Consider the following 12,606-nt stretch of genomic DNA (forward strand, 5'->3'; position numbering starts at 1 on the left):
AATCATTTATACTCGACTAGAGTATGCAATCACTTTAAATTGAGAACATACACTGTACTATTCATTTCATATGGTACACACACCACCAGATTAGTTTTTACAATTTGAGCATACACCATGATGTGCTTGGTGCCACTGCAACACCCATTTTCAATCTCATATCATAAATATTTCTTGGTGACACTATAGCACTCATCTCACAATCTCATTTTTAGATTATTTAGAAACAAAGAAGTTTTACTTTGTAATATTCATAAGTGTGAAAGTTTCCTAGCATAACACACCTTGCTAGACATATGTGATACCTTCACATTAGAATGAGTCACTAGCATAACACACCTCACTAGACCTGTGTGACTTCCTTCCCTAATATGAGTCCTAGTAAATATCCTATGGTCCTTACTAGTCCTAGAGATCACACCCTTTCTTTTATAGCTCCTAGTAAGTATCCTATGATTCTTAATAACCCTGTGATGCCATACCCTTCTTTGATCTTGCATGATCCATGTGTTTTTACCTATGTTGATCATGTTACTCCTTTTCTCTTGATGTTTAAGATTGATAATATCCTAATTCTTGGGGGATTGGTCTCTTGTCTCTTTAATGTATTAATGAATGTTTTTTCCATCATGTTCTAGACTTTACCATGAGTATGGATGTAAGTTTATACTCCTGATAAAGTGGGGACTACATGTAGTGTTGTAAATTGTATCCACAGGTACAATTTCACTCATTTTGGGCTCACTTTGGTGGATACACCTCATTCCTCTGATTGCGCTTAGTTCATTGTCATTCCTGGAAGCTAAGTACAACCCTATTATTACTAACCGTTATTTCAACTCAAAATTATAGGATTATGGCACCTAGCACCACAGATCTCCTAGAGTATGGTGCCTAGCATCCTAGTCCAACCATTTTGGCACCAAATTTTAAATTCAAATGGTTAGCTTTTCAAGTAGTAGGAAAGTGCTACTTTATGTCGTCTTTCATCAAATATTAAACTCAAAAATTTGTAAGTTATGTATAAATATAACTCCCTCTCATTTGAACATTATCTTGAAACCATCTCTAAGAAATCACACTTCTAGAAACTCCAATTATGCATTTAATCAAACATCTTTAAGGAAAATGAGTAGAAGTATATAATCAAGCATTCAAGTATTCAAGTTCAACAATCATGATCAAGCTATGTATTCCTCCATGATGAATGAATGTATTAACTCCTATCAAACAACATAAAGCTTTGTGTGAAGCTTCGAGGAAAGGAGTTTTGTGTCAAAGATATCATTTGTCATTTCAAGAATTTTCTTTAAGGTTTTCAACCTCTACCCTACCAGGGGTACGCTCTTTTTCATCCAACATTTTTGTAGTGAAGGTGGAAGCACCAATACAGGGTTTGACTTAGGCAAGCCCCTATACATCATAATATTTTTCTCTATTATATGAGTGCAAGTTGCATATCTAATAGTTAAAAGTTGTAGAATTGTGTAGGGCATAACAAGTTGCATAGTTCTATATTTTGAATAGGCAAATAAATGTTGGCTATGGTGATATCTCACTTCACCAACACTTTTAAGCTAAATTTCAAAAGGAGAGGTCTATAGAGCACTGTGATCCAAAATCAAAAGCCTCCACTTACAAAGACACCTCCAGTTCTATGGCGCCTAGCTCACTTTATTAACATTTCCAACTCTAAATTTTAGTATTAGGTTCTTCTATACATATCATTTTTATATATGTACTTTCGTGTCTCCTTTTTGTTCTATTTTTTTGGCTTATGTTGAATCTTGTCAATTTTGCATCATTTCACCTAATTCTTTCATTTTCACATCAAATCATATACAATCACATCAAATTAATCAAAATGGAACAATTAATCATAGTGTTTAATACTCCTTGAGGATTAAAGTTGAGCCTAATTGATTGTTCTCTTAATGAAATGATAATGGTAATTGTAAATGGTGAATTTCTAGGCTAAGGATATATTTCCTTATATTTTAGATGTAATGACAAAGAGATAGAATAGTTGGAAAGGAATATGATAGAAGATATAATATGAACGTAGAAGGAGATATAAAGGTATATATGATATTTTGTATGAATACAAATAATGCAAATACCTTGAGTCTCAATGTTATGTATCTTCTTAATATTATGTTATATAGATAATCTCATATTTAGATCCAATTCCCTACTCCCTTAATAGGACTAAGTCCAAGGCATAGGACTAAAACACTACAAAGTTATTAGGGTTTAGAACTCCACTTAGTGTCCCCATATTTGTTGGTAACAATATCGAATATCCATAGCATATCATTAGGAGCAATAAAAGGTTCTACTACAGTCCTAACAGGAGATTTGAATGCTTTGGATTAATGTTCCTTTTGTTGTTATAGATTTGAGATTATGAAGAGTGTTTGTTTAAGATCTAGGTTTAATGATAGTAAAATGACAACTTTCAAAAAAATTAAAAAGTTATATAATATTATAGAATCTAAAACTAACACAATAGCTCAATCTAGAAATAAGACATGGAAAGTAACCTATAACTACAAGTTGAGCCTAAAAATGTTGGATTGATGTGCTATGTGCCTCATCTAACAGTGTATGTGAAAACCAAATAACGAAATTTTTCAATTAAGAAATCTTAAAGGTACACATGTCTCTAAAATTTAGCTAAAAAGTGTTAAGACACATGTACTAGGTTCCCTCATTTTCACCTATTTAAAATCTAGGAATGCTTATCAATGTTTTCTTTTCACACCTGTAATGTTCTTTGTCATTAGTTTTGAACCTACACAAAAAAATGTTAAAATGGTTGTGTTGTATAGGGGTTTGCCTAATTCAACCCCCATGTTTGTGTTACCACCTCCACCATAGCAATGATTGATTAAAAATAGAAATTAACCTCAATAGGATGAAAGCTAAAACAATAATGAAAATTCTTTAGTTGACAAATATTATCTCAAATATAAAATTATTAGAATGAAGTCTCACATGAGGCTTAGATGTTTCTAGAATATTTTAATACATGCTTTCATCATGGGGGAACAAATTATTAATCATCATTATTATTAAAACAAAGATGTAGACGTGAATTCTTGACTCCATGATTGTAAATACATGCTCAATTTCTTTTAATATGCTTGATTAAATCTCACTTATGTGTGGTTAGAGTTTAAATTCAAAGGGATTTGTATTTATATGTATATTACACCTTTCTGGATTTAAATTTCAAGGAGGGCCAATATTGGAGCGCAATTTCTCACCAACCTTCTTAATTCAAATTTTAGGGTCAAACAACTTGAACAAGGGCACTAGGTGCCCTAGTCTAGAATAGGAGCACTGGGTTCCTTAGTCCTAGTAATTTTGGTTAGGAAAAAGGTAGCGGGAATGTACCAAGTTAGCAAAAACAATCTCAAAATTGAGCATAATTAGATATAAATTACATACACATTAGTAACAAACACCAAAGTAGGTCCAAACTAAATGTGAAAGTGTAAAGGGATACGATTTATGGTACTATAATAATTCCAAAGCATCAAAGCATGGGGATAAGACCAAAAGTAATACAAAATGGACTTAACCTTTGTGTATAAAGGGAAATAGGGAGTTGGGTAAATAAATTTGAGGTGGTTGATAGTAGTAATTTTAGGATGGAGAAGATTCTATGCAGTGAGTTGGGCTTATGAATCAACTTTGAACTATTAAATAAAAAAAATAGTTTATTTCATTTAGTCCACTTAAATTTATAATTCTAAATATTTTGACATGACATGTGATGTGTAAAGTTAGCAAGAGTTTCTTCTAGATAGATTTGAGGGAAATAATAAAATAATGTGTCCTTTAGGCCACCTTTGATCTTTGAAAAAAAAAAAAAAATTCCAACAAGTAGAAATAAAGATAAAGTGTTCCCAACCTCCTTGCACAATGAGACACCTTTCCTCTCAAATTAAATATTTCCTCTAAATGTGTCTAATGCCTCCACTAGTGTTATAATTGAGAGAACAACTCTTCTGTAAGAGCCTACATATACTTTGAGTGTGTTAAATCCCGTATTCAGTGCTATGGAAACAATCCCTCCTCTGTCGTATAGAACACCAACCAAAGGTGAATACATTAAGATCACTTATAAGAAAAAAATGCCTCCCCTTTCTCCTTGAAGGGACATGCATTAAACCAAGACCTTTATTTTCATCAAGGATGCAAATTTTAAAGGATGCTTCTTATGTAGCAAGCCATCCCTAAGTAAGCTAGCTTAGGTTGATAGATATCCTCCTACCTCCATTTCTTCAAGCATCTGATCAGATACTCTTTACTCTTTAACGTACATATCTTTCATCATTTCCATGGTGGTGTGAGTCTTCTATATACACTATATAAATAAAATATTCTATTTAACTTTTAGTCATAGTAAGAGCTTTTTTTCTTCAACTTCCCATCCATGAGATCTTTGGACCATTGAATGCAATTGATTGGAATATGTTCACTATGTGATATATACTATGTATAAAAGTGTCACCATTGAAATCACCTTGTGCTATCAATCTCCTTAGGGTACTGCCTCTCCAACCAATTTTTTTGTATTCATAAATTATTTAAACATTTCCAATTGTTTGTCCAACTCCTTCAATTGTTTGTTAGATGTTTGAATTGTAGGGTCATCCTCATATGAATAATCACACGGGGAATTTTTTTCCATTATATTAGGTAAGATGTGTCCTAGATTAAGAGAACATTGATCTCCTTAATTTCTTGGTGAGAACAAGTCAACATGAAACTCAAGCTCAACATCATTACTTTTTAAACCAAGAGAAACCATATTGAACGAGTGAAATATTTGAAAAATGGGGTCTTAGTGTAGAAATGCAAACTATGAATTTATTCATTCACCATTTGTAATTGAGGATCATTTCATTGGAGAAAAAACCCAAAAAGATCGAACTTCAATCCTAAGAAGTGTTGGAAGATGTATATGATTATTTTCTCTCTTTTTTTTTATATTATTGGATATGATTTTGAAGTGGAAAAGAAAGAAATGGATAAAACAATGCAAAATTAGCAAAGTTCAACATAAATAGAAAGATACAGAAAAGAAAGGACACACAAAAGAGTAGATCAAGGAATGAGATGTAGAGAAGAACATGTTACTGAAATGTGGAGCTAAAAGTTTTGATCTACTAAGCTAGGTGCCTTAGACCTGGAGGTGTCTTTGTCAATTGAGGCTTCGGATTGTAGATTGGGATGCCTTGTAGATCTTTCATTCCAAAATTTAGCCTAAAAGTATTAATCAAGTGAGCTAATCAACATATTTTTATGGTTTTCATTAGTTCAAAGTCTAGGACCATGTCTTAGTCTTCTCTATGCAATTTCATAAACTTTAGATATCATATATATAATCTGCACACATAAAAGAGGAAAATATTATGATGTATAGGAATTTCCTAAGTCAAACCCCATGTTGGCATTTCTACCTTTAGTACAAGAATGTTATATGAAATAGATCTTACCCCTTATATGGAAAAGGCTAAAAACCTTAAAGGAAATGGTTGAATTCACAAATGATACCTTTGATGTAAAACTCCTTTCCTTGAAGCTTCACACAAAGCTTGATATTTCATGATACATGTTAATTTATTCCTTCATCATGGAGGAATGCATAACTTGATCATGATTCCTGAACTTGAATGCTTTTTTTTAGAATTCTCCTCAACTGCCTTGAAGATGCTTCATTGAATGCTCAATCCATATCAAATTAAAGGATCTCTTAATAATAGATAGGTGTCCAAAAGATAAAGGGATTTGAATTTGTACACAAATTATACACCATACACAACCTACACCTTTTCAGGTTCAATTTATGAAGAAGGTCGACATCAAGGACCAATTTCCTCCTACTTGTGAAGCTAACTATTTGAATTTAAAACTTAGGGTGAAATTTTTGGACTATGTCACTAGGTACCATAATCCATTAGGTCTATGGTGATAGGAGCCATCGTCCTAGTATTTTGGGCCAAAATAGAGGCTACTAAGTAGGGGATTCCACTGACCTTTCAAAGATGGTCATGAACTAAGTAGACTCATTCATGAATTAGGGGCACAAGGCACACATATCATAGTTAGCCCAAAATGAGTGTGAAATTATAGATAGTTACAATTTACAACACTATAGTTGGTAACTTCTTATCATAGGATTCTCATATTGAGAAAATTTTATAAAACTAAAAAACAACTATAAGTGCCATGAATGCACACTTGTTCCTAGAAAGTAATATATAAAGAATGGAAGGAGAGAGAGGCAAATTTTGTGTTTTTAGTGTTTTGGTTTATATCTCACAAAATTTGTTGCAAATGTGATATGAAATAATAATGGTTTTATTGATTAATCAATTATTTAAGTGATATACAATAGAAATATTTTGAATAATTAACTAGTAAATCAAGCAATATAAAATAGTGCAATTTTGTGATTAATCAACCAATGCAAGCACATAAGCCATAAATTACAGAAATGATTGCATCTAAAACATAAATATATGCAATAACCAATTTCATTAGATTTTCACAATCCATTAGTTTATCTAAATATGTTTTTGTATTTGATTGTGTGTGTGTTTTTCATCAACGTTTCGGATCACACTCTGTGATGAGATCACAAAGTGTGATCCGAAACGTTGATGCAAAAAACTCACACAATCAAATCCAAAAGCATATTCAAATATATCTAATAAATCAAATCTATGTTTTCAGGTTTAAAAAAAATGTAAGTACAAGATACATAGAGCTCACCAAAATGATTATGTGTGGAAATGAGGTCCTATACATAATATTGGGAGAATAAATATATTCAGTTATAGTCCTCGTAGGAGATTCAAACACTAGGATTATTTTCCTTTGGTTGCAATGGAGTTGAGATTGTTATATGATCTTGGTTAATTATAAAACAAAAATGAGTGTTTTCATCATGAGCAACAAATTTACAAAAAGATAACCAACAAAAGTAGTCAAATCTAGAATAACAATTTAGAGTGGAACTTGCATCTAAAAACTAGCGTAAAATATGCTAGGCACACATGTAGTGTGACCTAGTCTAAAAGTTTTTGTGACTGTAGGAAGTGGTGAAAAATGTAGTCAAGAGGTCTTATAGATCTATCTCCCACAAATGCACCTTAGAACAACAAGACAAGGGTGAGCTTTGTCACAATCTCAAAACAAAATTCCTAAATGAAATATGTCACAACTTGTAATATTCTACTATGGGCTTTCATATCACCCTCACTATCAAATCCAAATCTAAGAACATGAAAAATAAAAAATAAAAAGGGTTTTGTTGTATGAGGGCTTTCATGATTTAAACCTCGTGTTGGTGTTTCCACCACAACAACAACTATGATGATGAAATAGAACGTGTTCCCTAGGACATACAAAAGAAAAATAGTAATGAAAAAGTTGAAATGATAAATTTTACCTCAAGAATAAAACCCTTGTCATAAATTCTCACACAAGGCTTGATATGAAGTCTTACAACATGTTAATTCATTATTTTATCATGGAGAAACACAAGGAAGATGATCATGATTGTTGTAACAAAGATGTATGCTTGAATGCTTTTCTCCTTAATTGCAGATCTCTAATTGCTTGATTGAATGTGCTTCTAAATATGCTTAAATGTGTGAATTATGAGTTAGAAGATAGGAGTTTTAAATGAGAGAGGTAGTTATATTTATATAAAACTTACACCCTTTTTAATATATTTTTAGGGAAGGCTCACAATAGAGGGAAAATTCATGTTACTTGCAAAGACAACTTTATTTTATCGAATGTTGAGCCCAATTTGCAAGGACAAGGGCACTGGACACCATAGTCTTGGTAGAATGAGGCATGACAATAGTCATTAGTAAGAGAATGTACCGATTTTATGGAAATGGTCCCAAAATTGAGCATAATAAGGCATAAGTTATCCACAACCATTAAAGTGGGTCCAAACTAAGTGTGAAATTGTAAAGGTATATGATTTACTACACTACACAAGGGATGAGATATAAAATTATAGATTAGTAGGCTACAAGAACACTACATTCAAGTATTGATTCATTCCTCTCATTTAGAGGACTTGCGAAAAAGCATTTGATTACCAAGTTTTTGTGGAGCTCATTGAGTAGGTTTCATGCCTAAGGTTATTCTGTAATTTTAGCATTTATCATTTACTTAACCTCTATCTCTGTGGAGGCTATTGTGAAGGTGGGAACACCAACATAGAGTTCAACTACAACACAACCCTTTTTCCCTATTTTTTGTGTTTGCGGGTCTAGATCTAACTATAGGAGAGTCACAGATGAGTAAAGCAAATAGTGACATATGTTGCCAGACTTTGAACATACACAACCCCCAAATTAGGGCACCCAATGCCCTTGTCCTCCAATTTTAACTAGATTTTTAGGACACAAGTGTGTGAGCTTCCTAATTCCATTTTTAGATATCGTCTGAGCCTCCATCACCTTCACACATGAGCTCCTAGTGCTTTTGTCTAGTACAATTAACTCTAAATTTCGGTGTCAAGTTTTTCTCTATGTTCTTATTCCAAATCTTCCTTGTGGTTTCTATTTCTAATTTTATGTTAACTGCATTTTGTTAGGTTTAGTCATTTCATGATTGCTAGCCTATTCCACTCACACACACTTCACTATCTCAATCTTTATCAACAACTGAATAGGACCTAAGTGCTTATCTCTTCCTTAGGGATAGCTACTAGGCTTTTTTATGTTCCAATATCATGAAGGATTTGAGATCTTTAGATTGCATTGATTTATCTTAAGTTCACATTTCCTCCATTTTAATATTTAAATGCTATAAATGCCTAATTCAATGAAAAAAATTAGAATCAATGTGGAAGACTCTACAAAATCTTAATTTAATATCAAGAAGAAATCAAACCTTTCATATGTTAAAGTTTACCATATACACTTAAGTTTCTAGAATTAAAATCAAATACAAATTGAATTTAACAAAAATATATTTTATTTATTCAAAACAATGACATCATGATTTGCCTCTAAATAGAGGTTGCATTTTGATCTGCCTAAACAATACATGAAGGCTGTATTTTATAGAGGTTGCAGCCTCTAAAAACACAACAATTCACTGCATCACCAATAAAGAAACTTCTAAAACATGAAGTTGCCATCTATGAAGATTTACCAAAATTACTAAAAATCTAATTTAGAATCTTATCTCTAGAAACTGCGATTGCATTCTTGGCATTACTAATTCCATTTCCAGTTGCATGCTTGCATCACTTTCCAACAAAGTTGATCTTTGATAGAAAGGTGTGATGTTCATAAGATAGTCAAATAATATAATGCATGTCTTTAGATACTTTGTAGCCACACCCTGTCACTTTGATTTTTTGGACTGAGTAGGCATGGAGATATTTACTTATAAAATTTGATATGCCTAGGTGGTTCAACTGAAATCACACTAATAGGTGGATCCTATTGGAGAAGCTAGTATGGTTTCAGACGAAACACATAAACAAGTCAAAACTAAGAATGTGTTGTTTAAACTTGCCCATCATAAAAGATGTATATGACAACCATAAATTATGATGCAATAAATTTTCATGATTAATCAACTGTTATTCCAATCAAATCAATCGTAACAAAATTTAATTTGTCCTTGACTTCCATCTTTCAGAACAAAGAACACACATCACAACATTTTTTTATTTTTTATTACTAAAGGAATTTTAAATATTATCCCTCAAGAAACCCAAATTGAAATACTTTCTGTGAAGAAAAAGTATCAAACTCTGTACACGTAGTTAGTCTAATGTATCTGGTTCATCAGGATACATTGAGTCGTATATATTGGCTTCGAATTTAATTCAAGGGATACTCAAGACAGATTGCTAAGCCCATCAAATGTATACACTCAAAAAAAAATTAGCAGTCTTGTCGTGGAATGAATTCATGCAAGAAACCGGCTATCAAGTTAAATCGGGTAGATACAGTTAAATGCCGCAGATCTGACTAACATAACATGATACATCTGAATACAACATGTGGGTTCTTTTTAATTTTTATTGCTGCCAAACATGGGGTCAAACAAGCTGTCAAGCTGCTTTTTATAGCTGCCACTACTGCCCACACTTGTCATGGTCATGAATTTCTTGTACCACTTTTTCTATAACGTCTGTGATATTCTGTTCTGGCCTATCTTTAGGAGGAAATTCACATGGGATTGCAGAGTGACAACTTTAATAATTGACTTTTGGCTGCCTTAACAACTATGAATTGATGGAAAAGTTTTCAGAAGTAGCAGAAGCCAGTTATGCGTGATAACCATGCGAGGGACCTTCATTACCGCAAGTGGTTTCTCACTTTTGAGAGTATTTACGCTTTTACCGTTAAAGCTCACCTCATACAACGACTGTTAAAGTAACAACATGCAACTTTTTACCGTAAATATTTCAACCACCATAGATAGCGTGTTGTACCGTGAACATGGATTGAATGTCTTCTTAACTTCAAGACAATTAAACTAGATTAAGGACTAAACACCAAGATCGTAGACTCATCGTACAGATAAGAAAACACTAGTAGGTTTTATCTAGTAATCACTAGCAACAAAGGATTGAAGTCATGTAGACCCAACAGCCACCCCTTCATGAGAAAAATCCGAAAAAATTAGTTGGCAATTTCGTTGGTTTATATTCAAATCAGGTAAATGGAAACAAAATAAATTCACATTTTTAAGAATAAGTGCAGCGGTTCATCCAAGGAGAAAAACATGTTAATGGAAACTTCTGTGGTCCGATGTATTAGATGTATAAATATAATTCATTCACAACATCTGTCAATGAATTGTTTTGTATCCTCTGAAATTGTAGTTCTGAGAAAGAATCCAGAGAACAAGAAATCTAAACAATATGAAACACTCGAGCTGCAATGTCAAGTCTGATGAAGAAAGCTTACTTCCCATTTCTTCAAAAAAGACAACGACGACCGCTTCAAGTGTGGTCAATAGCACATTATCTTCGGCATCAAATATTGCAAAGATATTGCCCACTGGAATTTTGTTTGTGTTTCAGGCTCTTTCTAATCTTCTCTCCAATAGTCAAGAATGCCAAACATCAGATAAGTATTTAGTAGGAGTGGTTGTGGCTATTCTTGGAATAGCATGCTTCTTCTTTTCACTGGTAGACACCTTCACAGATGCCTCCACAGGCAAGGTTTATTATGGAATTGCCACCGTCAAAGGGCTAGCCACTGGTAATGAAATCAAGCCTTCGATTGAGTCTGATTATAAGATTAAATCTAAGGATTTGGTTCATGCAGCTATGGCAGTTTTGGTATTTTGTGTGATAGCCCTCACAGACCAAAATGTGGTGCATTGTTTATATCCATCTGAAGAAGCCAATATACAGAAGATATACCAGGCACTTCTTGTTGCGCTGGGTGCACTTAGTGGTGTCGTAGTTGTTAAGCTTCCCTCCAAAAGGCAAGGAATCACTAGTCCGGTTACCAAAACATGAGGTCAAAGCTAAACATTAAGAAGCATTTATCTTATTTTTATATTCTGGGGAAACCTCAAATTCTTATACAGAAGTGTTAAATGTTTGTTCATCTGAAAGTTCATGGTCATCGCTTGTATCATCCAAGACATTATTTGTAATCCATTATAAATTTGAAGTTTATTTCTTTATTACATTATTAAAAAAATAGATCAGACTGTTAATAGACAAAATAACATTTGAAACAATTATCTTAAGTGTAGTTTCTTTCCCTCCTACATTTTAGAAAGTTGGAGTGGGGATTTGCACCATATTGGCCATCCCCATTAGGTTGCAAACAATCTAGTGGCATCAATTAGTTCTAGGTTTTTTGTTTGTTGTTAGAATTTTTTATTTTTCATTAAATAGTTGAAAAATAAGGATTGATTTTATTGGATATCTATATCAATCACGCATTCATTTATAAACATGTACCAATTTTTATTGATGACAATGAGTGGACACTCAAATATTATGTCAATGGAAAATTTATAATTAGTGTATTTGAATATTGTGTCAATTGAAAAATTTATATTATCTTACACGTTTCGTGAAAAAATGCATGACAACAACATTGATGAAAATAAGACAATTATAATCAATATTCTTTCTTAGGTTCATGCCTCATCAAGGTTTGAAGTATCAAATATATGGTGAACCTCAATACCCATACTGATTTTAAATATTAGAAGAAAGAATATGAAGAAAAATAACCCAATAGTTTGAAAAATGTAGCTAAGTAGACTTGTTGGAGGAAATCACCCAATACATTAAGAGCTTCAGATAATATGCTTAGCTTCCAAGCATTAAGGTTGAGATTGTAAGCTATTAAGTTGTTTTATAAGCTCATTATTGTCCTTGAATTGTACTTTTATTAATGTTGCTAGTCAAAGGTATTATCTTGCCTAATCAATCAAGTTAGCTTGTTGACAACCACTTTGCAGATGACTCATTCCACACTCTCATTGAAGACTTAGTCAAAGGAAAAAATATAAATAAAGCCCTTAAATGCTTGGATACTTTCTACAGAACCTTTGGTTTTACCATTCAATGGC

At 32.6% G+C, this 12,606-nt stretch overlaps 1 protein-coding gene across 1 annotated transcript; it reads left to right on the forward strand.

The window, feature by feature from the left end:
* The first annotated feature begins 10,901 nt into the window (after window positions 1-10,901).
* Window positions 10,902-11,573, forward strand: LOC131077177 (protein DMP6-like). Its single transcript, XM_058014613.2, has one exon. It carries the CDS (start codon window positions 10,928-10,930, stop codon window positions 11,531-11,533), a length of 606 nt encoding a protein of 201 aa, XP_057870596.2. The 5' UTR covers window positions 10,902-10,927; the 3' UTR covers window positions 11,534-11,573.
* The last annotated feature ends 1,033 nt before the right edge of the window (window positions 11,574-12,606 follow it).

The sequence above is a fragment of the Cryptomeria japonica genome, chromosome 9 (assembly GCF_030272615.1).
Source record: "Cryptomeria japonica chromosome 9, Sugi_1.0, whole genome shotgun sequence".
In the NCBI taxonomy this organism is placed as follows: domain Eukaryota; kingdom Viridiplantae; phylum Streptophyta; class Pinopsida; order Cupressales; family Cupressaceae; genus Cryptomeria; species Cryptomeria japonica.

Bases quoted from the DNA above. Each gene is read 5' to 3' on its own strand.
- LOC131077177 (XM_058014613.2), top strand. From the start codon at position 10,928: ATGAAACACTCGAGCTGCAATGTCAAGTCTGATGAAGAAAGCTTACTT.